This window comes from Oryzias melastigma, linkage group LG3 (assembly GCF_002922805.2).
Source record: "Oryzias melastigma strain HK-1 linkage group LG3, ASM292280v2, whole genome shotgun sequence".
In the NCBI taxonomy this organism is placed as follows: Eukaryota; Metazoa; Chordata; class Actinopteri; order Beloniformes; family Adrianichthyidae; genus Oryzias; species Oryzias melastigma.
The window spans coordinates 11,012,756-11,039,765 of NC_050514.1; the positions used below are offsets into that span (position 1 = coordinate 11,012,756).

The window sequence follows — 27,010 nt, forward strand, 5'->3', positions numbered from 1 at the left end:
ATTCAGCGGTTTAGTCATGAAGTTATGAGTGACAGGGAGCACAAATTAGATTTTAAGAAAATATAGCTTTAAACTTATGAGTAAATCAAACTCCTTCAAAAAACTATGATCAGATGATCCTTAAACAGTTAGCAACAACAAGGACTTGTGGGATCGTAAGTGTTTTAGATAATTAGCTGTGAACACGTCTTTCCCAATACTCCACTCAAACACAGCTTCCAGCCATAAACAGGGAGAAGGGAGAGAAGAAGGGAGGCAGAGGAGGAGAACGCACTCCCAGCATACAGAAAGAGGGAAAGAAAGAGTTTGAGTGGAGCGAGCTGAGGCTGAGTGTGACAGCACTGAGCACGAGGAGGAGGAAGAGGAGGAGGAGTGGCTGGGAAATAGAGGCAGACACAGAGAGGAGGGCGGGCTGAGAGCAAGCCAGGGAGGGGAGGGAGCATCAGAGACGGGAAAATAGATGAGAAGGAGAAGTAAAGAGAGAAGCTGAGGAAGTCCAGAGCTCCAAAAGCAGGAGAACACTTCAACAGTCACACCAGCAGTTTTTCTCCCTGCACTGCAGACATCCAGGCAGGAAGGAGAAGTTTGGCAAACAAGGAGCAAAAGACAAAAAAAGACACATCAGGAAGAGGTTTTCCTTTTTTGCTGTGGGTTTAGAACTCTCCTAAAGAGGGAAGGGAAACCAAAAGAGGAAAACAAGAGGGGTCCTGCAGCCTCTGAGTGAAGGACGTGATGGATTCGGACTCAGGAGAGCAAAGCGATGGAGACATCTCTGCAGGTGAGTCTGAACATCACAAACAAGATCAATTTAGGTTTTTTTAAAGACCACAAAACTCCAGAAAGTGAGTGAACACAAATGAAACACTTGAGCAGCTGATTTGAAAGGGGTGAATGATGTAAACTCTGATCGGTGACAGGCAGAGCCAGACTGACCATATGAATGAAAGCCGGCTCAGTCACCACCAGGGACAGGCAAGCTCCAACACGTGCCGCCAGCTTCTTCATCAACACCCAGCTTCAGACAGAGCTCTGACTCCTGAAATCTCCGTCTTGTCCGTTTGTTTTTTTTTTTTTTTTTTTTTGAGCGGGTTCCACCACCTGAGCCCGACAGTAATGTGGCAGCTCTCCGGAAGTGGCGTGCGTCTGTGTGCTGGTGGTTTATGGTGTCAGAGCACAGGGCGGTCACTCATTACAGGGCCGACAGTTACACTTTAATCCCGTGAACAGACAGACTTCAGAGGTGCATCTCACTTTCTCATCATCCCACATATGTGGGCGGTTTTCTGAGCGGTGACTCTATAGAAGATGAATTCTGAAACGGCGACCTTGTAGAAACACTTTTCATTTCAAAGCACATGAATTGAACTCCAGAGCACTTAACTGCAGCCTTGTTCATGAGGGAGAAGTGAAACTTTCCTCCGCACACGTCTTTTTGAGAGCCAGTGCTTAGTGTTAAGTATTTTCCTTCAGATAGGAGTGAAAAGCTTGACTGCTGGGCATGTTTTAGGTGTGTTTAGGAAGATATAGCGCTGACTTATTGCAGATCTGATCCCAGCAGTCTTTTAATTATGATTATGCCGTTCTTATCCAATTTTTTTTTTTTTTTTTATCCACTGTTGCATTTTTGGACATACTTTTTGCAGAGCAGCAGGAGTTGATTAGAAATTCACCTCTGATTTGTGGGTGGGACTGTTGGCGCGGAGTAAGCCCATCCCCACTTCCCATCATCCATCTGTTTTACGTGCTCTCCTGCAACCTTACAGCCCTTTAAAACCCCAACCCAACATCTGCGATGCAACAAAAACGGCAAGCTATCAAAGTTATGCAGCCATTCAGTTTTAAAACAGATGCCAGCTCAGACGAGGATCTATTTGTCTACAAGTAGATGCATCATGACGGAGTTTCTACACTTGCAAGCTAAATCAAACAGCATCTTTTATGTACACCTGATTCACAACCATTTGAATAAATCAATCAGTTTTTACCTTAATTTTCTTTATATTTTTCCTCCATCATGTGCCACATGTTTTCATCAGAGTGGGTCTTTAATGCAAAAAAACATGCAGCTTTTGATGTTAATTATGCTCCAATGAACCGTCTGTCTGTCCATCTGGACCATTGTCTGCATGTTACTCGGGTCCTGTGCACGGGCAGCAGAACTTCAATGTTTAACTTGAAGGTTTTCAAGTGTAACTTATTTTACTTTCATAGTTCTAGAAAAAAAGAATGAACCATGAATGAAGCAGCTAATCTAAAGATACAGAAGCTTTGTTTGTCTTCTACGGGCCGACAATTCAGTTTTCCACAGATCTGGTGATCTTCTAACACCCCCGTAAGTCCAGGAAGTCCAAATCACATGGAAAGGACTTCAAACTTATGATTGTGGCTGAAAATCGTTGCACAGAGGAGCAGGGAGCAAGGGCAGGATTTTTTTTTTTTTTTTTTTCTCGGTTGAGAGCCAGCAAGAGCCTGACTCATGCGCAGAATGTATGGCAGTCAATAGTCCTCGTTCAGTGGAAAAAAAGAGCTGTGCCACTGGAATTTTAACATAAAAATCCAGATAGGAGATATTTTTAAAAGAGCTGCATTTTCAGCTTCTCATAAAACGTTTCTGGGATGTGAAGATGTACTCTACAAGCATTTCCCCTGTGGTTACAGATGCAAATGTTTACTGAACCCAGACCACACCCCTGATGCTTCCATCATCAGAATTGGTTGAGATTGTTTCAAACACAGGAGATTGCAGGTGGATTTCTCAGAACCTGTTTTTGCCAGAATTTTGCTGCTTTGTGACTACAAGACGCAGAAAAGAGAGCTTTGTTAAGGCGGCACGGATAAACTGGTCACGTGTTGCATATCGATACTTTAAATAAAGGTGGGGATTACAAAAAAGTTGATAAAACAATGATCATTTTTTATTTTATTGTTAGGAAAAAAGGAAAAATTGTTTATCTTGAAACATTGTTGAAGCAGTTAAGTTGAACATAACTTTTCTGATGATATACAAGCATAGCTAATTGTGGGGGTGTCTCCTTCAGGGAGGGGGTGTTTAAAGGTGACTGTTTGAACCAATAATAAGCAGTTCTAAAGATCTTTACAGTTTAAATACAAGTGGAAACTGAAATCATTTAGATGAAAACTCTAACATTTAGGGTAAATGTCATGCAGGAGGTCTTTGTGTTTGACTCATTCTCCATTGCATGAGGGTCTTAAGTTCCAGGGAGGCAAACCTTTAAGCGTTTGTCCCATTTAGATTTTTGACATAGAGAATTTTCTATTGTTAATGGTCTTTTAAAGCTAAATTAAACAAGAAGGGAATTATTTTGTAAATATATATATATATATATTTTTTTTGAGCACTGAAATTAATTAATAAATGTATTTTTATGCCTTTATTTTCTTTTTTAGCTTGAATTTATTTTTATTTTTAAGAATCCAACATTAAATTAATCAAATTCATGTTTCTGTTTTCATTTATTTGTTATATCTTCATTTATGTAGCAAGAAATAGATTTGATGGGTTTTTTTAAGTTAATTTGTGGAAATGTATCTTTTTTTGTTAAAAACTTAAAAATGAATTCCGACTGGATCAAACCATAAATCGCTTTATGGTGCTATTCCCCTTTCAGCATATCCTGTCAGCAAATCAGCTTTCACTAATCCCCACTTAGTTTGGCAGAAAGTTTGTCCTTCCTGACATAATTCTGTATTTTATCCGGGCTAGGGACCGGCACAGCGAGGCCCAAACCTGGAACCTGGGTCCAGTGAGGTCCTGTCTCAGGACCTCACTGGAGTAAGCTGAGAAAACAAACTGGGAAACAAACCCTGATCTCCCATGCAACAGTCCTGCACGCAACCAACTCAGCCATCATCTAAATCAAATTGCTTAACAACATATACAATTGGAAATAAATCAATTTAGAAATCGACTTTTATACCAACATCTTGACTCATGTATGCTTGACTGCTAGAATCTGTGATGCAAAGTTCAGCCTTTTTTCTTCCCACCTGCTCCTCTGAAATCAGCTTGTTCTCATTTTTCAAACCCTTGGCACATTGCTGCACTCCTTGCAGGGCTGAGCGCAAGATCGTTTTGTGACAGCAATGACAGCCCACAGGAGCTGAAACAAAGAGATGGAGCTCAAGCTTTAATAGCTTCAAAACATTTCTTGTAATTTCTTTAAACTGTCTCTTCTTTGGCTGAATACACAAGCTGTAGTTTTGAAAGTGTTGTAAAAGTTTTAGGATGGATTAGAGGGATTTATGGAGTGTCAGAACAAAGTTAGTCGAATTTTTTGTAAACCATGTAACAGTCCATAAACTGGGCTCATATTTCAGCCAGAGTGGGACTCCATAATGCAACTCCTGAAAGCCTGATAAATTCTGATTTTCAGACGATTTTTTTTAGATGAAAATCCTCCTTATTTTTTTACGACTCTGACATTACGTTGGAGGAAAGTGAAAAATCAGCCCACGGTTGACTTTCTCCTGATTCATCGTTGTGATGCAACTCTTAACGCCAAACCCCGTTTGACCATCTGTGAAACTATTTCTAGCCGTTTGTTTTTTCCGTCAATTTTTCCGAAGGGGAAGGCGGATTCTTTGAAAAGGGAGGCTGTCTGAATGTCGAAACAACAGCTGTGAAATCCATAAGGGTACCGGGGCAGTTGGTGTGTCTTCTATCTTGATTGCCATGCTGGCAGATTGGCCACAGGCTTTACACATGCGAGACACACAGAGCGAAGCAGCACTGTAGCAAAGCAGAGCTCAGACGTAGGTATGGACGCACACTTTTTTATTTTTTTTGGTGTTGCTCCTTCCAGACTCTTTAATCTGGCCCGCAGATGGAGGCTGCACTAAAATAAGCCTCGTGCTCACAGACATGCATGCGCTGCAGTCATCAGAGTTCTATGAAGCTGCTCAAAACTGTGGAAGAAGAGGGGGGGAAAAAAAGAACTGGAAAAGATGATGCAGCAGTTGTTGCAGCAATAAGATTCCCAGATCTCTGTGTGTGCACATGCATGCATGCACTGCAACAATAACCAGGGTGGCATTTCTCAGACTGGCATTTGGAAAGAAAAGTGTCTCCCCGCGGCTGAGCCGTTACTGAAACATGGAATTAAACCTTCGACAGTCATCTAAGCCCTGATAGATGCACATGCAGACGAGGGATAAGGCTGTGGTTTCACTGGAGGGGCCGTTTCAAAAAGTAAACAGTCAGTAGTGGCGCCTGGTGTTAGGGGCCGGTTCTTTAAGGGGGTGGAATCATGGAAATCTGTAAGGAAAATTTCTTAAATATATGTTTCTCTATTTTATTATCACTACCAATTATGATGACAGATTTTCCTGGGCAGTTCTGCCTTTTTTGGGGGGGATTTCACAAGAATAAAATGTCTGGCATGTGGGGAGGCCGCCTGAAGTCGTCTGTCCTCCTCCTGGTGTGCCCTCACCCAAAGCACATGGCATTAGACTAAAAAAAATCCCCCAGTAGCAGCAAAAACGTGAACAGGAAAACTAGACAGAGTGGGAGGCAAAACTTTTCACACTTTACTCCAGGACATTTGAACTCAACTATGCTGAGTACAGCACTATGAGCTTGTGGTTGGAAAAGTTGAATAGCCATGTTCAGCAGAAAAGATTTCACAACAGGCAAACTGCTTTAGACTTTTATTGGCAAAAATGGCAAAGAGACTATAATTCCCTATTCTTATAAGTCCCTAACTGCTTGGATTTGGATAAACTCCTGAAGTAATCAGTCTGAGGCGTTTCAAGAAGTTAGAAGAAAGAATTGAACCACCAAAGGGCATAAATATATCCACAAATGTGTGTGTTCAGTGGGAATGTGTGAACCACAGTCATTTCGTGGTCATTAGTTGGCGGTGGGTTGGCAGTAAGGAGCGCAGAGGCGCTTTGGATTTACGCTGCAGTGTGTCACGCAGAGTGGAGGCCAGTATATCTGGTTTAATCACTCCGTTCAAAGCAGGAGCGACCTTTTAATTGAAGCGTTCAGCAGCTGAAGTCCTGCCACATTTCCTGGTTAACCTTTGCCTCACATACATATGAAACTCCCGGTTTTATCCCTTTAAATAAAAACGTCTGTAAAAAAAAAAAAAAAAAGGTGAGTGGTATTTAAACTCCTTGTAAACGGTTAAGTTCATCCGTGATGTCTTTAAATAAAACCCAGACTCCTCTGCATCTGGCTTAGATAACACAAATTACAGCTCGGGAATTCAAGACGTTTCTTCATAGCACCAGATGAGTTTACCATGTCGGCGGTGGGGGAATACTGTGGGCAGCATTTCAGCTCCGTTAAAGGGAAGCTGCAGACTGAGCTCCTCTCTCAGTGATTTGAGGGTCCTCGGAGCCTTCGTTTCTACGCAAGTCCAGTGAGAGCGTCTTGACCAAAGGCCAGCGATTCAAAGGATTCTGGTCGGGCCTTGATATGGTGCATGTGAGCCTGTGAGTGTGCTCTCGTCTTTGCGTGCACGTGCGTGCCTCTTTGTAAAACTATGCCACGGCATGCTGGGACTTGGCCGAGGTCTATGAGAGAAGTGACTCACCCAGGGCCGGAAAACACTCGCTTCCTTGCTGCTCAGTGTGGATGTGGTGAGAAGTGGACAGAAAAAGAGAGAGATGAAGGAAGAGAAGAAGAAGACACCACAGCCAGTTCTGGAGACAGCAACAGATTATCCAAAATGGGATTCGTGTGTGTTCTGGGGTTTTTGGCAAATCCAAGCCTCAAATAAAGGAGTCCTGACAGCATCTATAGGCTCTAAACACATGGACACTTGATTCTCTTTTTCTACCCCCGGCTATATCACTCCATAGTCTTTCATGTGACGAGACTCATTTAGATGTGTCTTTTAGATAAATCTTACTTAGTTTTTTTCAGTTTCTTAGTTATTACGTCACTCCTTTACACTATAAACATAGACATAAATAAGGATTTTAAGTTTGCCATAATTTTGGACCACTTCTTTCTGAAATGAACTCATATTCAGTTTGCCCATTTTTTCCAGAACTTCTGATGTCATAAAATCTCAGACTGTGATTGGTCAGGGGAGCAGAGTTTTTTGCCCAGTGTTCCGAGTTAAATTGAAAAAAATAGCCCATTAAAGGTAAAATTAGGATTGTACAGTGGATCTTTTAAGCCTGTAAAAGCCCTTAAAATTCATAGAAAAATAAGTCCTGAATGACATCTGCTTGTGATCAAAGATTTATGTAAATGTAGAAAGCTGAACACATTCTGTACCAGAGACACGACAAGGAGGAAGTTGATTGACAATAGTCTACAGCCAATCAGGACTCAGAACATAATCTACAGTAAGAAAAATAAATAAATTACTAAAGAGCATGAAAAAATGTGAAAGGTGATGTAGTAATGTAACACTGTACCAGCTTTTGCTAAGAGTGCTGTGATATTTCGGTGTAACACACCGTCTTAGAGTGTGTTCAGTTGGCTGTAAAGAACAGTAGTCATTTCTGAGTTTCTAAAGAAAAAAAGAAAACAAATAAAACAATAAAATATAACGCAATGTCTAAAATGAGGACCCCAAGTAGAAATAAAGTTGTGAGTCTTCACTTGTATTAAGCATGTTAGGTATTCCAGTGGAATCAAGACCAGGAACACTTTTTGCCATCCCTTAACTGTTGGGCCTCTTTCACTGATTCACTGTAGTACTATGTGCTTTCTTCCACGAAGACTCAATACATAGTACAGTCTTTTCTTTTCTTTAGACATTGCATTTTTACTCACAAGTCCCAAAATGAGAGACAAGGGATCCAGATCCAGGCTCGGTCCCAATATCTTCTGTACCTCACTGAGAATATCAAACCAATACTTTTGGAACAAAATAAAGAAAACTAAGCAGGTGTCATTTGATGCAAATTATTTTCCGCAGACCTAATAGTTAATGTAAAGAGTTTGACACAAATCTGCTTTCTAAATTAGGGAAGTTTTTAACTTTTAACTAAAGTATTTTTATGCAGCATCTGTGTTTGCAAGCTCTCTTGTGTTTAATGGAACCACAGTGTGGGGGATTAGGAAGCTTTGATTTATAGCTATACATTTACTCAAGATTTTAACTGCATAGTCACAGGGACTGTGTTTATGTAGCACTAATCCACTGTTAACCTGCAGCACAAAGGGATATCTTGAAGCTTGTTCTTTAGTCTCTTCAAAATTTACTATTTTCCAAACTCTTAATAGATCATTATTTGTTTTGCCTTAATAAATTGCTCTTGCTAAAATGTGTAAAATAAAAGTTACAGCCTTTTAAATTTCAGAGTGTGCTTTCTTCTTCATATATAAACATTTCATGTGTGATTAAAAAAAAAAAAAAGAAAGGAGAACACTAATCCTGTCACCCTCACCTAAGTGTGAGTGATTATAAACACAGGCAAGCATTAAGGCTATTATACAAAGGCATTTTAAAGGTATAGTGGGTTTTTAAGATATATTTCCTGGTGGCTTTAGCTAAAGATGAAAAACGTTCATCGTGGTCAGATATAAATAAGTCGGTCTGGACAGTTTTTTAAAGTAAAACTAAGTATAGATGACCATTTTGAAAACTTTGTTCTGTCATGGAACTCATGAGTCTTCATGGATTTGTTTCTTCAAACTTTTGGGACGGTAGGCTACCCTTCAGCTCCGAACCTCTCAGACTGCAGTCTAAATATATTATCTTCCTCTGCACTTGACACACTCACATGGATACCCATTTTTTAAAGAACAGAGCTCTTTAATATACAATAAATCTCCAGAGATCTCAAAAAGCATTTTCGTCAGTTGTTCCTCTCAAGTGTAGTGATTCCTAATCATTGCACTCTGGGGATACATGTTTTCTGAATTAAATAAGAAAATAAATAAATCACAAAAAAGCAAAACTTGTTGAAACTATCAGTGAGGAAAAATCTGGGAGTCGTGCAAGTTTACCATCAATCTTCCTGGAGCATCTTTCCAGAGAAGCTCCCAGAGGAGCAGAGACGCAAAGAGAGACAGCCTCCAGCCAGTTCCCATGCCTGGGTAACCAGCTCGCAGCGGCCCGGCTCTTTATGATGGTTTCACAATGGAGGAAACCACAGCTGGTGAAGACATTAACTTTACAGCAGAGAGGAGGTCATGGACCGCCATTCTCACAGACCTACGTAATCCATGATGCATCCCAACAGGATGTCCTAGATACCACTTCTCTTCCTCAATGGAGCACTTGCTCCTCTGGCCTGCACAACAAATAGGTTGAAAGCCAAAAGCAAGCAAAAAGGTCCAATCACTGACGTATTTTCCGTTTTGCCATTGTCCCTTCTGTTATTTTTTTTTTTGTGACAGGCGATCAAGCCTGCAGCACATGAATGAGTCAGATATCTTCTGCCTTCTCTTTTCTCCCTTTGGCTCAGCTCTCTTGCTCAGGTCTGACCATTAAAAGTAAGAGAAAGAATGAGAGGAGAGATGAAATAACAAATATGGCTGAGCGGTGGCCAAAGGCAATCTCTCCCATGTCCCTGCTGATTCAGGGAGGCTCTTAAGTGCCTTGACCTGCACTTCTCGTCACAGTAGCGACATTTAGACGTCTCCATTACAGCTGCTTAAACATGCATCTATTTTTTTTTTGAAACTCTGAAGAGCGAAGATGACATGACCCCTCTGATCCCTGCGGACATGTCTGACTCTGATGCTCCTTCAGCGGAACTTCAGCTTGGAAACACATTTGGAGAGCAGAAATAAGACTTGATAAAGTGTCTGCTGACTTCTGCTCAGGAAAAGTTGAAAGGCTGTGAGAGAGCAAGAAAATCTAAATTCTTGACCCCTTACAGCATTTTGCTGACTGGATCACATTCATTCTTTAGCGAAACACGCCTGTCCTGTTTGGTTCTCTGCAGGATGTCGGTGTGCTCAGAGCATGAAGAGTATGGAAATCATGTGCAAAACGCTGTGAGCCTTTCTTTTCACCTGCAATTTCACCACGACAATGCTACTGAATATGAGGTTACATTGTTCAGGAGAACAGTGTTCAGCTGGTGATTCAGTCAGCACAACGGGAGCCTGCAAATTCTGTAGTTTTTCTTTTATCTGTCACCCGTCAGAGATCATGTCCCCTCTTCTGTGTTTGGTTCATTTCAGAGGTGAACTCTTGATACTTGTTGATACCTGGACTGGCTGTTATTCTGCCAAAAGCTAGACATTTTTTGCCTGAAACAAACATCTATCAGAGCAAGAACAAGTGGATATCCTAGAGCAGCTGAAGCACAGAAATCTTATAAAGTTCTTATATGTGATGTGCACTCCCACTAAAGCACACATCAATATTCTGCAGTGAGAGCAGAACACCAACAGCAGAATGTGATTTTTCAAAGTTGATTGAATAGTAGAACTACGTTTTTGTCAGTGCTGAAGAAAGGATGGGTCCAGGTTGGACCTGGTCTCTCGCTTGTGCTCAGCATGCACTCTCTCCCAACACTCGGCTATAAATGTTTGATCAATCACGTGATCGTTGCAGGATGAATGAGAAAAGATTTAACTGTGGTGACGTTTTGCAAACAAGCTGCAGGAACATCAGCATTGCAGAGAAAAATGACTTCAGTTCTTTCATGCAGCTGTGAACACAAACAGCCTCCACCGGAAGAGAGAAATCTAATCTACTGGACTTTCAGTTGAAGCTTCAAGAAACATCACATTATATTATTATTACCATTTAAATCATTTTGCAAAAAGGGAATGGAACAACTTGTGTGGATGCACTGCAAAAACATTTTTAAGAAGTAAAAAGAGTCTTGTTTCAAGGGGAATTGTCTTATTTTCTGCTATTTTAAAATAGCAAAATACAGTGACTTAATTTTTTTCTTAAAATAAGAATTCTTATTACAGTAAGATAAGTTGTCTTACCTCATCAGCCGATTCATTTACTTATTTAAGGAAAATCTGCTAATTCAGTAAGAATTTTTACTTATTTCTTAGGAGCCTGTTAATGCAATATTTTCAGACTTTACAGTAACGTGGTTCATATTTTCTTTCTTTTAATTATTTTTCTTTTAACAATTTTAACAACATAATTGTATATCCTAATGTTTTATGACTAATCCCTTTTATCTGGCAACTACTTGGTTCTAGTGACCAAATATGGCACTTTTATGTATTTTATGCATCATTTATAATTTTTCGTCAAAAATTTTAACAAATGTTTTAATGCATGAGTGATTCACAGACCAGAAGGTCTTTTTGTTTAATTCTATTGTACTCGTGACATTGACAATAAAGATCTAGCTATCTATCTAAATGATTGACCAAAAAATCTATTTATTTAAGGCGTGGTTTGGGAGATTTAGGGAACGTTTTTATAAAACCTTCTTGAATAGAGTAAAAGTTTTTGAAAAAAGAAAAAAGTTCTACTCTCTGCAGAGAATATTATTGGCAGATTTTACCTGTAATACAGTTTAAAGATTCACTGAGCTTATAAAAAAGCTACCATCTGTCTAAAAATGTGAATTGAGTAATCCACAATGATACATTTAGTGCAGCTATTTTCTCCTAATTCTTTTTTTCTCCAGACTGAGCTGATTTAACGTCTATGTTCTTTGGTGCAACATACTTTTACTTTTAAAGAAATATAAGTATTTAGTATCAATAAATTTATCAAATTTTAAACTTTTATTTTTTTAATCCTCTATAGGTCTGGAGCCTTAATTGCTCCTGATGTGTTCATTTAAAGTCTTCTCCTTTAAGAAGATTGTTATTTTCTGCATGGCAGTGAAAAGAAATCGGGTTAAAACTGCACCAATAACACCTGCAAAAATGTGAGCACAGCACAAAAAAATGCTGATTTTTGTTCTATTTATTTTAAAACAAGTTTGTGGTTTGCCTTATTAAGCAGGCTTTTGGGCATCTGTGAGAAAAAAAACTATATAATTCTTGCATTTAAATCTGTTCTCAACTAGTTATTATTTATGATGTTTTAGCTCAAACTACAGGCTTGAAAAAAAAGTATTAAATGAACTTTAAGCTCTAAGCACAACATTACACTAAAGTCATAAAGAGATTAAAAAGTGAGTTACTTTTTAAGCCTCATTAAATCACCAACACTGCACATACCATCACTGCACAGCATGTCTCCCCACTTTATTTCTGCAGGTGAAAAAATTCTCTCAAGCTTTGCTTTCATCAAAAAACAAACACTTGCACTGAAACGAACTGAGCGTGCACGCCTGACTCATCTGATTTATGTCATACGGAAGCTTTGCAGGTCAAAAATCAGGAAAGTAGAGACACAAAATGACAAAAAATGGTAATTTATGAAGTATTTCAGAGCTATATTTGCTGTAATTCTACAAGATTGGGCAGCAATAAGACTGTAAAACTGAGATTGTCACATGGAAAAAAAAAACGTCTCTTTCCTGCGTTGCCGGTCTGGATTAGCTGGAACAGAACACCTCCTCTATACCTCTCAGGCATGGTCAGCGCTGCTCCAACAGGCCATTAAAAGCCCTTTTACTGTTGCTGAATGAGCCACTCCATTGTTTCCTCGAGCAGTCACAGAGGCTCTGCTGTAGCTCCTTACAGAGAAGCAAAAGCTAGAAAAGGGGTCAAGGCTGAAAAGGCAGGAAAGTCAAGCTTTTGGTTTTCATTTCTGCAGAACAATTTTTCTAACATTTCCGAGGCGCTGATGCATTTGTGCTTTCTGAAATGGTGTCTGTTAACGGCGTTGTAGACGGCTTTTCCTGGAGTTCTTGTATTTTGAATAGAAATCCAAGAAAGATTGATTTTGCAGCACACTTTGGGCCAAACGTGCAATAAAAAAACGATGTCAGGAAAACGGTGCTAAATTTTCACGGGGAATGTAAAAGCCACTCCTGTGAGAAAGCCTGAAAAACGGGTTGCAATTGCCTCTACATGTAAACATGAGACTATTTGTGATAGCTATAAATGTACCTCGAGGAAGAACCGCGGAGCTCAGCTGCTTTTTTGTTTGTTGCCCACCAAAGATCAGCCTTGCAGCTTTCTGCACATCTGAGATAGGTTGTCTGCCAGCAGCTGCCACCATCTGACCATTTGAGCTAATAACCTTCATAGAGAACGACATATGAGCAGCAGCTGACAGTTAAGTAAGCAGATGTCTTTATTTTTCATTTGACTCTGCTTCTTCTAGTCTTTTCTCTACCCTCACATGTTTGCCGCATGTAAAACTCCAACCCCAGCAGAATGAATGTGCATGAACACCTGTGTGTGTGTGTTGTGTAAGCACAAAACGCTGAGTGCTGTTGTGAGTCCGTAAAAAATGGGGGGAATAATATCACCTGCATCTGTGCTGATAGTGTGACCTGGTTTTTTTCCATACTGAACACAAACATGTTGTCATTAAAAACCCCAAACAGAGAAGCTCCCATGGAGGATTGTATTTCCCTGTATATGTGTGTGGTTGTATTCCTGCATGTGGGTGCACAGGTCTGCTTACTCTCACTGTGAAGAACCATTATTTTATTAAGTACGTCTCTTGTTTTGTGTTCACAGTCCGTCCTATTCCATTCATTCTTCAAAAACACAATTCAGTGAACTGGGAGCTTGTGGATCAAGCCCTTAAGCTTCCCCGAATTTTTGTTTTTTCCAGGCAAAAACTGAATCGAGTCCACCTTAATAATGGTCTAATGTTTTTGCAATTCTGTGATTTTGTGGTTCAAGGACTGATAGAAAAAACAAAGTCAGAAAATCACAAGATGCTTACTTTACAGCCTGGCAACAATAAACCTGAGCAACCAAGACACAAGAAACCTAACAAAAGCCTTATTTCTATACATATGAAAGGTGTCTAATAAAAAAAAAAAAAAAAAAAAAAAAAATCATGAAAGCTCTTTAAATAGTAAAAGCTCAAAAAAGACCCTGGACTAAATGGATTGCAGAGTCAAACAGACTGAAAAAACTGATCTGCAGGACCAGGAATGTGATGGGAGTGAAGCTCCTCAGAGACAGTGATGGAGAGAAGGATGCCTCAAAAATTATAAAGTATCCTGGATACCTCCACCAGCTCCTGGACCAGCAAGACTCCCCCTAACAAAGACAGTTACTTGTTCCTTCCTGTGACAATAATGGCAGTTCTAGCCTAAATGGATATCCTCCCCACAAGGCTCAACCTCAAAACAAAGTCAGGTTGAACTTCATCTGATCATCTGCAAGCAAGGTGTGATAGCATTCTATGAATAAGTATTGAAAATCACAGTTTACGCTCAAAACTTCACAAAACTAAAAGTTATTTTGCATGTGTAAGTATGTTTGCGGGCATGTATGCATTAGTGACTAAATCTGAATATAAAGGTCCTCAGAAGAGTCCTAATTCTCACCTCCTGGTTCAGTCAGCATTTCTGATTTTGAAGATACTTAATGTCTGAATGAGGAAGTCGATGGTTCCATTTCTAGTCCAGAAAAAGTTGCAGAAGTTGCAAAATATTTCAGAAATCCCCTTCTTTGAAATACACCCTAAAATAAATGTGCAGCTCATTTCAGTAATGAGTACAGAGTACGAGAACAACACCCCCCCCCCATCTTGCTTTTTTTATGCTAATTTTCACATGATAAAGATTTCTTTCATCTCATTATCACGAAAAAAAACACGTTATTTCTATAACAGACCAAGTCCCGACTGGGATTCAGTCCCTCCAGCCTGCACCTCTCATGCATCATACTGTAACCATGTAGACACCTGGTCACCTCATCTGGTCACTGGTGACAACAACCACAGGATCACTGAGCGGCAGCTGCCTGCGCAGCTGCAGCCAGGCCAACCTTCTCCTCATACGACATGTTTGGACGTTGCTTATGACTGACATTAGCACAGTCTCCGTCTGAGCTACAACAGGATTATTGTAATCAATTATAAATTGATCAGTTCTTATGGTGTGACATTTTATCTGACAAGCTGCTTTGTTTTGCTGCGGATTGTAAAAAAAAATGAAAAACAAAAAAAAATGTTATTCAAGGGATTTAATGAATATTTTTCCTTCCACCACAGAGTGAACCAAAATTCCTGGGCCAGCCGTTTAAAGTACAAATATGGTCTACACATTCTCACTCCCAACTTGTCATAAATGGACGTATGGTTCGATCCCCTCCGCGTCACTTTTCGATGTTTTGGGGGTCGCCAACTCATCGTTTTTTGATGTGCTGGTTGTTCCCATTAAATCATAGGTCCCTATGGGAACAGATGCTAAACCAGTACTGGCTAAGGTAGTGGGTTAGGGTACCATCTATGTCCTGAGGGCTGGTTACCTCTGATTAGCGTTTGTGGCCTGGTACCAAACAGCCCTTGGACCGGTTCTCAGCTTGGAGGTTAAGGAACCCTGATTTAATGGTAACAGCCAGCGTGTCAAAAACAATGAGTTAGGGACACCCAAAATGTCGAAAAGTGACGTGGAGGGGGTCGAACCATACGTCCATTTATGACAAGTTGGGAATGAGAATGCGTTGATATGGCAAGTAGAAAATGACTAGAAAAATACATCAATGTGATACATCACGTTGATGTATTGGGCAGCCGTGGTGCAACGGGGGGTGGTCGACCCCTGGTTGATTCCCGTGTCCTTGGGGAAGACACTGAGCCCCACATGGCCTCTGGTGGAAGGTTGGCGCCAGTGTTCAGCAGCTGAGCCGCCATCATTGTGTGAACGGGTGAATAAGACTGTGACTGTGAAGCACTTGGGCCTTCAAGGAAGGTAGAAAAGTGCTATATAAGTAAATGCCATTTACATCAGTAACATGAACTGAGTACAGTTCCAATCAAATACAGCTCAATTTAACAAAAAAGTATAATTATAAATAAATGCAACCCTGTTAAAAGATGTGTTTGTCTCTAAAAAGAGAATGTAAACTGAGTGCAGAACTCTTTCTTTGCTTTCTGCTTTAACATCATTATAACGGCATCTACTATCTACTTTCTACTATCTTGCTATTATGAGAAAAAACGTGTTCGTTGGGTGATGATATGGTAATAGATGTAATCATGAGAAAACAGGCAAAAAGAAAAAAAGCAAAGTTGACCATTTTTGGCTTTCATGGGAGAAATTTGAATGTGAGTAAAGTTTTGTTTGCGTTGCAGAAAATAAATCTTTGGCGGTTCGGCTGTGGGCCAATGACAACTTGTGTGCATGGGATGAACTGGGCTTTGATGAGAAAACCTCAGTCTAGACGCTGATGGTGGTTAGAGGCCAGAACATACTAAAGCATCACTCCAGGTGGAGGAGGAGCTCTAGAATGCAGAAAGAGACAACATTCATATATTTAAGGGTGAAAATATGATTGTCATTGGCTAAGAAAAACACGAGTTATTTAGGTTTTTGGTTCTGAGTGAAGACCTCATTGATAATAATGTGTAGACTAGAGTGACGCTACAGCTCAGCATTTATATAAGTGAAGTGGAGAAACGGCACTAAAGCTTCACAACTTCTTTGTAGTTTATTCCCCTTTAATTTTCAAGTAAAAAAACGTTCCCTTTGAAATCCAGATTGAATGATAGACGAGTAACAAGCAGTGAAAAAAGCATGTGTGATTCATCATTGGTTTGACATTTACCTTTGAACAGGTGACTGTCCAGGCTCAGCTGTTCCTCACACACTCCAGACATAGATAAATCAAGCTGTAGATAGCAAACAGGTCTAAACTGTGAGATTTGTGTTCTGCCTTGAGTAAATAATTACAAAAAATGTCTTAAAAATAGTTAAATAATTCAGACATTTCAGTAAAAAATTGCCCTTGCTGCAGATGTGTTAAACGCCAAGCACAAATAACCCTATGACTTAAAACTATTTATTGATTTTAAGAGGCTTGCTGGGACTTTTCCCTCTACTTGTCTACATTTGCTTAATATTTCATTAAATGCATCAATTAAAATTGGGTTAGACCTTTCCCGTTTTACCACTCCCACTCTGAAGAAGTTATTAATTTTCTGGTTCTACTCACAATCCTCAGGTGTATTGCTGAGTCTGCTGTAAGATTTGTTACAAAACAGATACAAACAGGTTTTAAAGTGCTCCCTTGGACAGATATCAACATTTTGTGGCTGATAAGAGTCCCCTTCTTCTTGTTTCTGCATAACAAGTCCTCCCCATGAGCACGTTTCCCATACAAGATGTTCACATCAGGAGGTCATTACCAGTTAAAGATTTATCAGAGAACAAGAAAGCTGCAAACGTTTCAAAGTCACCTCGTTAACCTCCAGAAAAAAATGTCTTTATTGTTGTGGATTTGCTTTGGAAAGGACATTTTAGGATTTTTCATTTGTGCCTTTTTTTGGAGTCTCTTGCTGTCATGGGTTAACAATGTGGCTATATACTTTTTCATAACTTTTTATGAGTGAAATCTTGTTTCTGGGCTACAAACTGGTACTTTAAGGCACGACTTGATAGAGTATAATGACAGTAAAGGACTGTGAGCTTTAAGCAGCACACATTCTTTGTTTTTATTGTTCAGGGAATAACATCTTTTTCTGCTTCTCCTTTACTGGTTTTCTTTGAATTTATGAGAAATTTCCATCTTATTAAAAACCACAAATGTTTAGAAGAACTTTGAAAAGTTTGAAGCATCATGCTGCTGTGGCACAAAGAGGCGGGTTTCACATACATGTTGCTATTGTTACGCATATTCCTCACCCACCACAGCTCTTTGAATCATAACATTGTCTATTACCATTATCTGAAAATTAACCTGACTGGAATGCCACACCTTGTAGCAGTTTAATGAGGCAGTGAATGCTACATGCAAATGGATTTTCTGCGTGATGAAGCAGCCTGTTTGAATGACTTTCTTCATGCTTCAGCGTCTCACTTCTAACCTGATTTGTTTGTGCAGCGATATCCAAACGTGCTCAGCAAATTCATCACAGCCTGACACAGGAGCTGCCGCTCACGTATTCATTTACTCCGTACGGAAGAGGACTCGTCAGGGTCAGCAGAAGGGTTAGAAAATGTTGCAGATTGCTTGATTTTGGGGAATAATTCTCATTTGAACACTTCATTACTATTTAGTAAAAAAAAAGTCTAAATTAGGGGACTGCAACCTTTAACACCAAAAGAACCATTTGGTTCAGTTTCTTTCTGATCAAAACCTAGCAAAAACTAAAAAAGTCCCACTTAACCTTGTAGAAAAATAAACTTAGTTTATGTTTTTGTGACCATTAAGGCATTCATTTATAGCATTTAAATGTTTAAACTAATTAAATTAAGGCAATTTTATCATTTTTTATAAGAATATTAACCTTTTTTGCTTTTGCTAGCATCACAGTTCCTTTCAAAATAAAATACATCCTTTGTCAAATAAGATCCTCCTGCTACAGCATATTTACTTGAATAAAAAAAATCTCAGAAAGCAAAAAAAGATGAGTTTTCGCCCTTTTTCTGTTTTTAATATCAAATTTAATCATGACAACACTAAAAAATTGCATGTGCTTTCAACTTATTCTAATGAGAAACTACACTGAGAGTAGGTTAAACCATTTAACGTCATTTTGCTTATCTGGTTAAAAATGTAAACATGAATGACAGAGCTTTATAACTAGAACAAATTACCAGATAAAAACCTTATTTATTTAAATTGTTAGCCGCATCGGAGGGATGAAGGAGCCGCATGTGGCTCCGGAGCCTCAGGTTGCAGACTCCTGGTCTACGTGGGTCAATGTTAACAGAGTGCCCCCCTTCAGAGTGCAGGTTTGGCCGGTCTCCATGTTCCACGTTGGTTGTGTGTTCTGATGCAACATAGCAGAAAGTGTTGGCTCAGCCCTTTAAAAACATCGGGCCGGACAAAGAGAGGCTGTCTGGTCAACAGCCGCGGCCAGAGACCAGCAAGCACCTTACTAATCCTGGTGCTGAAAGTAAACTTCACCAACTCCCAAAACACTCTTACGCAACCAACTTTTGAGAACCGGCGCTCCTGCCACTGGCCTTCATCACTGGTTTGTTTTCAGTCACTGATTCCCACATGACACATAGATGCACACAGTTTCATTTGGCCCAAGCCTAACGCTTTGGGACAAGTGGGGAGGAAAGTAATGAGCAGGTAGTGGGGAAATGGGGGGAACAGGAGGGTGACGGGTTTCTGGTCTTCTCCTATCTGACAGCTTGGATTCCTCCCTAACTCGTTCTGACATTCTGGCTCATGCGTGTCGCTCACCCATCTCTGGGTGACAGGCCATGTGTGAGTGTGAGAAAGCTCGGGCTCGGTCGTGTCTTCACGTGCGTGATTCCTGAAATCATCTTCCCTCGGTCACTCCGTGTGCTAAGCAGAGGCTCTGAATCACCCACCTCTCCTTATCAATGCTCTGACTCACACCTCAAGCAGCCCAGTGTCCGCTTTCTGCTGGTTTTTTCCGTCCACGCATATTTTTTTGTTCTTCTGGGACATACAAACAGACTTAAAGCAGCAGTCAAAAGCATGTGAGTGTATAACACTTACCAGTCCTCCAAAGCGGATGCATGCTCTGCAGGGAGAGGTAGAAATATAACTACCATGACAGTCAAACACACAAAAAAAGTCCTTATCACTGCAGTTTATTCAACTCTTTAGTGGGTCAAAACGAAAAGTATTTAAGGTGCAAGTTGTCATACAAATTGGAAGTATCCTGATCGTCTCCGAGACCATTTCTCAGACAAGGCCAGCTTTATTGAGCAAGCTGTCACCTTGGCCAGTCTGCCAGGCTTTCAGAAATGTATCCTGTCGGGTTTCTGAATATCAGATGCAGGAACAAAGAGCTGCTTGAGAGAAACAGGAAATGATGGTGACAAAGAGAGTCTGTTGATGCGGGCCGTGGATCTGCCTAATGAAAACCAGCTCCATCACGCCTTTCCTATTCAAATATCATGGAAACTTTGGTGCTGCTTTTGGGCAATTTGCTCATTTGTCAGCTTAACTTTGTAAGAATCATATTTCATTTTGTCAGAGTCTCAGGTGGAATTTTTTTTTATTAAATTAAAGCAATCTTTTACTCCTTACTCCTAAATTAAGAAAAAATAACCACCTAAAGGCATTCAATAACTATTAAGTAATCAAATTTGTACGCTCTATATTATATAAAGAATAACATTCAATTATAGATTTGATTTTGGAATGAACAAATCATTGAAAACTAACAAAGCTGCACAAAAACAAGCTCAGCCAAGCATTAAGAAGCAGGCTGTGCCTCACATGGAATATTTGTCACAACACAGAGCTGAACAGTTGGGCACTAATTTAAGTATTTTTTCCAAAAATATCCCTAAATATGATAAAACTTTGTAATATTGCTTCAGATGAACTTCTGCCACGAAAGAATGGCACAGTTGTGATGTTAAAATATGGAAAATGTAAACATCTGCAGTTTATTTTGCATTTGTGCAACAGTGGAAATGACATTTAAGGATTTATATACAATTTTATATATTGCATTTAGAAATTACAATAAAGTTTTGCAATTAAATATCAACTAAAACAAAGATTTTATTATTTTTAATTGTTTATTTTAATGTATAATAATTCAATTTTTAATGTAGTCTTTTGTTGCTTTAAAAATTTGGGCAAAAAATATTAATAACCTAATATCTAGGGCTGGGTTGATAAAATTGATTAATCGATCTGAATCAATCTAAGCTTAATAGATCAATAACTGATCCATAAAAGTAGATATTGATCTAACACTTAATGCAAAAAGTCTACTAGCTTGATGCTAACGTATAATGGGATTTCCCATAGGACGGCTAGTGCTAACGCTTGGTCGACCGAAACATACATTACTGACCAAATGAATATATTTATATACTTTCAGGTGTGAATTTTCCAAACTCTTAGAGGGAAATATTTTTTAAGTAACCATTTGTGGTTTAAAAACAGTTTTTGCCTCATACTTTCTTCTTCTTCTGGAATAAGGTGTAATGCGATAACTCGATCGCCACCTAGTGGCCAGAATGAAACATCCTCCAGGAGAGGCAGAACATTTGTTGGAGCTTCTCTGTTTGAGAATCCATGTAACACTTTCTGCTATTAACAATTTCATTATAATTTCACTTATACATTTTACAGTATGTGAACTGCATCAGATTATATGATTATTTTCAAAACATATACACAGATTCTTAGTGTATTTACAAACAAATGTGTCTAATTTTGTAAACCAAGTAAAACTCAAAATTAAATTGAATCAAATTAAATTGAGAGAATCGAAAGAATTAAAAAAAAATCTGAATCAAATAATTCAGTCTCTTTTGAATAAAATCGACTTGATTCTGGAAATTTTTGGGAATGCAAAGCCCTGCTAATAACCCGATCATGCACTTTTTTCATGAAAACAGTTTTCAAACATTTCTAGGAATTAAAATTAAGGCAATAAAACATCATTATTTTCCTGACCAGCACTTCGATCTGACTTTTACACAGGCTGCAGAAGAAATGTACATGTATCCAAAATTATTAAACACTAACAGAACGCTCAGAAAAAAAATTACAGACATTTTAATGCAGGTGTGCCATCTTCATCCTCTTCAGGCACATTTTTTTCCAAAGGTGTCAGCACTTCTGTCTTAAAGTGCATGGAGGGCAGTGAAAACAGCAGATCCTGCATACTGTAGGGAACACCTTAACAAAGAAATTTGCCATATTGCAAGTAAATGTCATGGTGGACTAATGATATTACATGAAATGTCATTTAGCTTCAGATCTACACAGGAAATGCCACTTCTCTACACTCACATGAAATGCCACAGATTGGGTTCGTCCCAGCTGAGCTGCAGCTTTCATCCTCTCTTGTTGGTGCGTGTATAAACAACAAACTGCCAAATGATGGGTTGATGATGTGAATTCTAAATACTCCAACATCTGTCATATTCAATCAAATTATAATGACAACAAAGCAGGTGTCCCACTTTTGTGCTCGCTGCTGTTCTGTTCAAAGCGCACTGTGACACCTCCATCCATCTTCCTCATCCCTGTGTGTTCAGATGAACACGAGGAGGAGGAGAAGGAGGTTGACACTAAGCCCAGGGAACGGGGAGGAAAAATTGTAGCCTCTTTTTCTGACTTTCATCATAATAGGAGCTATCTGGTGTGTAATTTGACACTAGGTGGCACCTAAATTGAACCACTTTTCCTCCCTCACACTCTTCACATACATGAAGACTCCAGTCAGTGATGCTACGAGGACACGAGCAACCTTTCATGTTCGCCTCAGGACAAACTGTGACTGCAGTGGTACACAACTCAAAACATCAACTATGAACCTGAAGAGTCGGTGTGCCAAGAGGGTTTATTAACTGTTTGATGTTCCTCTTGCAGCCTGAGTGCAGCCACAGCCTCAGAGTCAAAACTGCACCTCTTTTCTGCACTCATAATCATGTGTCTTAGTTAATGCTTGAGAATCTTTTTTTAAACCACAATTCACTACATGGCACAGGCTGAAGTCTATTTTTGTTGAGTTAGAATAATAGCTGCGGAGTTTGCTTAGATACTCCATTGTCAAATTTTCTGATAGCAATTTGATCTTCTTATTTTTCTGTTACACAATCCAGAGTTGCACAACGTAAAAAAGAGAGCAAGAGAGATAAAGTTCCGTTTTTTTTACATCAAATAAGAGAAATGTGCTAAAATCTTTTTATCACAAAACGAAACAAAAACTTGTGAAAGGGGATGGTTAAGATGGGTTCTCAATATAAACTACATGAATTGCAACAACACAAAAACCTTCATATATGTTTGTTTGAGTGTTTTCATTAATATAAGCTCTTGTTAAGACGATTTGAACTCATATTTATTATCTATCTATGTTTCAGATTCTGAATTTATGAATTTTTTTCAGGATATAATTTTGAGAATTTTTTGGGCAATCAAAAAGATGGTAAAACATAGTATTTTATTAATTGCATTGAGAAAGCATTATCATGGAAATTTGCTCTAATTAAAGTCAGAAAACAGTCACATAAAGTTACAAATGCTGTGTTTCTAGTCAAAAAGTGACTCGGAAAATGTATTTCTGAGCATCTTGAAAAGCCTGAATCCCAAGAAAGTGGAAAGACCATTGTTTTTTGGTTTTTTTTACGTTTTTTTTTTCTGTCTTGAAAGAAAAATTATTTTATCAAGAAAGTTTTTAAATAGAAAAATGCTCATACTTTAAGAAAATCTGTCTAAAGGACTAAAATTTTTCGTACCCCGTTGGCAGATTTTTTTGCTTATTCAAAGTATTTTCTTAAAAATATAAGAACTTTTGACTTATTACTATAGGAGGCCTGCTATTGTACTTCAAAAGGAGTTTATCAAGTAACTGACGTGACTTCACAGCACAGAAAACTTGTGATTTAAAACAGAATTGAGCTAACAGTTTTCAAAGTTCTTCCCATATTCAGGTGTTTTTTTTTTTTTTTTAAATACAAAGTCCTTTGGAAACTCATTACTGCAAATAGGGATACATTATCCAAAGACCGTCTAATCTTACTTTATTGAAAATTCTAGTGTGTATGGTTGATATAGACCAAGTCTTGCATTAAAGTGTGCATATGTGTGCATGCATGAGTGCATTTGTGTATGTAAGGTGTATCCTACAATATTTTTACCAGTGATTGTAGCTATTTGAAATGTTTCATCTTTTTCCCCAAGAAACACAAACAATGTACTTGGGATTTTTTTAAGATCAGAGATGCCTAACACTCTGATAGGGATTGACCGGTCAATCTTAAAGGAAGTGTGGGTCGATTGCAAGCCATCAAAAATAAATAAATGAAAATATATTTTTAAAAAATGATCAACGGTAACCAACCCATAAATCAACTTTATAGGCTCTTGACCTCTATAAATGGGGCTTTAAAATACTGTCTGTTGATCATTTCCAATGTTTTGATCAATTAAAATAAACTTGTTTAGTTCTTGAAAATATAATCAAAAACCGTCGTGCTGCCCCAAAAGGTTGAAATGAGGTATTACAGTTGAATTTCGTGGTTAAATTTCAGAAGTTCCACGTCAAGATTTGCATCTCCAGTGATAAAAACAGTCCTGTTCCCTGTAATGTATATGCTGTCCCCTGGCTTTCTCATTGTTCTACTTGCCCTTCATTATTGTTCTGTATATTTTGGACAGTTAAAAAAAAAAAAAAAAAAAAAACTGTCCTGTTCCCCAGCCCCACCCCTCTGACTGGATTTTCAAATTTCGGCTGTGGGTAGAGTCAGCCTCTATCTTCCCTGTTTGGTTACCCTTTAAGAACATCACTTAACTGACATGCAGAACGGACAATCAAACATCCTCTGATACATGTTAGTGCACATGTATGTTTAACCACACTGAGCTCCGATGTAGATGATAATGTAAATTATGGGCACCCCTGGTTTGGAGAAATGGTTTCTTTTAAAAGTAATTTTCAGATGTATTAGATGTTCCTAACCTTCCTCTATTGTGTCCTCCTTTTCCACTTCAGGACAAGAGAGCTTCAACTCTCGCTCCTTGGCCCTACAAGCCCAGAAAAAGATCCTCAGCAAGATGGCCACCATGGTAGTGGCCAACATGCTGACAGACGACACCAGCAGTGAGATCCTGGACGAGCTGTACAAGGTGAGCCGGGAGTTCACCAAGAGCAAGAAAGAGGCTCACAAGATCATCAAAGATGTCATCAAGATCTCCCTGAAGATCGGCATCTTGTACCGCAACCACCAGTTCAGCCAGGAAGAGCTGGACACAGTGGAGCGCTTTAAGAAGAAGATGAACCAGGCAGCCATGACGGCGGTGTCGTTCTACGAGGTGGAGTACACCTTTGACAGGAATATTTTGTCGGAGCTCCTGTTGGAGTGCAGAGACCTGCTTCACAGTCTGGTCGAGCAGCACCTGACCGCTCGCTCACACGGGCGCATTGATCACGTTTTCAACCATTTTGCTCATGGGGAATTCTTGGCTGAGCTGTACGGGGATGGAGAGGAGTACAGACTCTCTCTGAGGAAGATCTGCAATGGTATCAACAAACTCCTGGATGAAGGAACACTTTAACCTTTTCCTTATGCCTTCTTTTGCGTGTCTTTTTGCTCCATTTCTTGCTGGTGTGTCCTTCTGTTTCCTTTCCACCTCCCCACCCCACATCCACTTCCTTTGTCATTTGACGCTCTCATCTTCGTCTCTTCCGCATCTATTTCTATTGTGAAGTCCTGCTGCTATGGTTCAAAGAGAGACTCTTTTTTGACTGTCTCTTCACTCAGTGGACCATTGCTGCAGACCAGAACCCCCGTATCTCTCTGTAGGCATTGTATGTTCTCTTTTTGTGCAAACATGTACTGTACCAATGGCCAAAAAACACACAGTAGGATCTTTGGATGTGGAAGATAATCAGTCATAGTTTCTGTTTGTGTGCGTGTTTGCGTGCACATGCGCACGCGAATGTGTGAAATCTGCTTGAGTAATTTCGTGTAGTGTTTGTATTGTACACCTGCAGTTTGCCATGGTGTGTGTCAGTCTTCGAACAAGGGTATAACATGTATCTTTTATTAAAGATTTCTTCAAATCTAGTTTATTGTGCAGTTCTTCGTAGAGCTCCACATGATTTGTCATAGCAAAAACTTTGATTTTTGAGTTAAATGTAAAGGAAAATAATAGTATGCCTGTTCGCCAACTCCTTTGTTTTACTGAATAACCAGTTCGTCCTTGAATTTTGCTTATTTATTAAGCATAAACCCAAACAAACAAAACTGAGGTCATCCATGTGGGAACAAAGTTGGAGCCTTTCTGTCAGCAAACAGTCTCACACCAAGCTCAGACAAAGTGGAAGAAGAAGTCCAATAAAGCATTAGAGACTCTCAAAAAAGCTGAAATGTCTCAACACGACTCTGCAGCTCAACCTCTCACAGCAAACTGTTATGAGTGTGCTGCAGGAAATGCAGCTGAAACGGCACGATAACTAGGTTTTCCACAGTAATTTCCCTTTCCAGAAAAGAGAGACACATAGCTTTTGTGTTGTTATCATTGATCTGCAATATGCAGCAGATTTCACGTTGTTGATTTCTTTGATTAAATAGGGCAGGAGAGCGGTCCAGTCTGACAGCTTTCTTATAGGGCCTATACCATGTTTTTCTTAAGTCTTTCAGAGTAAACTATATCCATATATATGATCATATATTACCTTTGGAACACTAAAGAACAAATTGTTTATGAAATATGAGTTATTTTTGTTATTTCTTTTCCTTACCTGTTAGGAGGACGCCTCAATTTTTCGCCTGTGGGTACCGCCCATTTTGTGATGTCATCCTAGAGCCGGCCTCGGCACCGTGTCTGCATTTTTCCCACGAAAACAAAGAAAATCCAAGCTTTTGCAAAGATGGATGCGCATACAGTAAATCTGCCTTTAGAAGGCCCGGCCATTACTACACTGGTTGAAGCAATGGCCAGGGCTAGCGGCTTAGCTAACTGAGCGCCCCTCAGCTTCTGAGCACCACTAGCTGAGGGGCGAAGTTAGTGGCTGAGCACTGCTATCTGAGCGACAAAGCTAGTGGTTGAGCACAGTTAGCTGAGCGCTAAAGCTAGCGGCTGAGCACTGCTATCTAAGCGACAAAGCTAGCGGCTGAGCATCGTTAGCTGAGCGCCAAAACTAGCGGCTGAGCACTGCTATCTGAGCGACAAAGCTAGCGGCTGAGCACCGTTAGCTGAGCGCCAAAACTAGCGGCTGAGCCTCGTTAGCTGAATGGCAAAGCCAACGACTTAATACCGTTACCTGAGCTGCGAAGCTAATGGCTAAGAACCGTCAGCTGAGCGGCGAAGCTAATGTCAGAACACTGTTAGCTTTATGGAGAAATTGGACATTTGTGTTAGCCGCAGGGGTGGTTCTGACAGCACACCATCCTGAAAGGGGCTGTTCTCATTTTGTGACATCAGCTTGTGGGAACCAACTCGTTTTTGTGGGTTGGGAGGGGCTGGTGGTCAGAGCTCAAGTTTTTAGAGAATTGCTCAGAAATGCTTGAATTGATCAAAATACATCTATGGGGTTGTTTACAGTGAGTATTGAACATGATAATGAACATTAACATTGAGCTTAATAGCTCAAGAAGTGGATTT

The 27,010-nt window shown here is 39.5% G+C and overlaps 1 protein-coding gene across 1 annotated transcript; it reads left to right on the forward strand.

Moving 5' to 3' along the window:
* Positions 1 to 25,470, forward strand: tnfaip8l3 (tumor necrosis factor, alpha-induced protein 8-like 3). The gene is made up of 2 exons (XM_024294825.2): positions 1 to 778; positions 24,396 to 25,470. Exons 1-2 carry the CDS (start codon positions 733 to 735, stop codon positions 24,956 to 24,958), a joined length of 609 nt encoding a protein of 202 aa, XP_024150593.1. The 5' UTR covers positions 1 to 732; the 3' UTR covers positions 24,959 to 25,470.
* The last annotated feature ends 1,540 nt before the right edge of the window (positions 25,471 to 27,010 follow it).

Coding starts and splice junctions, on each gene's coding strand:
- tnfaip8l3 (XM_024294825.2), top strand. CDS start 733: ATGGATTCGGACTCAGGAGAGCAAAGCGATGGAGACATCTCTGCAG. Junction 779..24,395: donor CGATGGAGACATCTCTGCAG/GTGAGTCTGAAC, acceptor TTTCCACTTCAG/GACAAGAGAGCTTCAACTCT.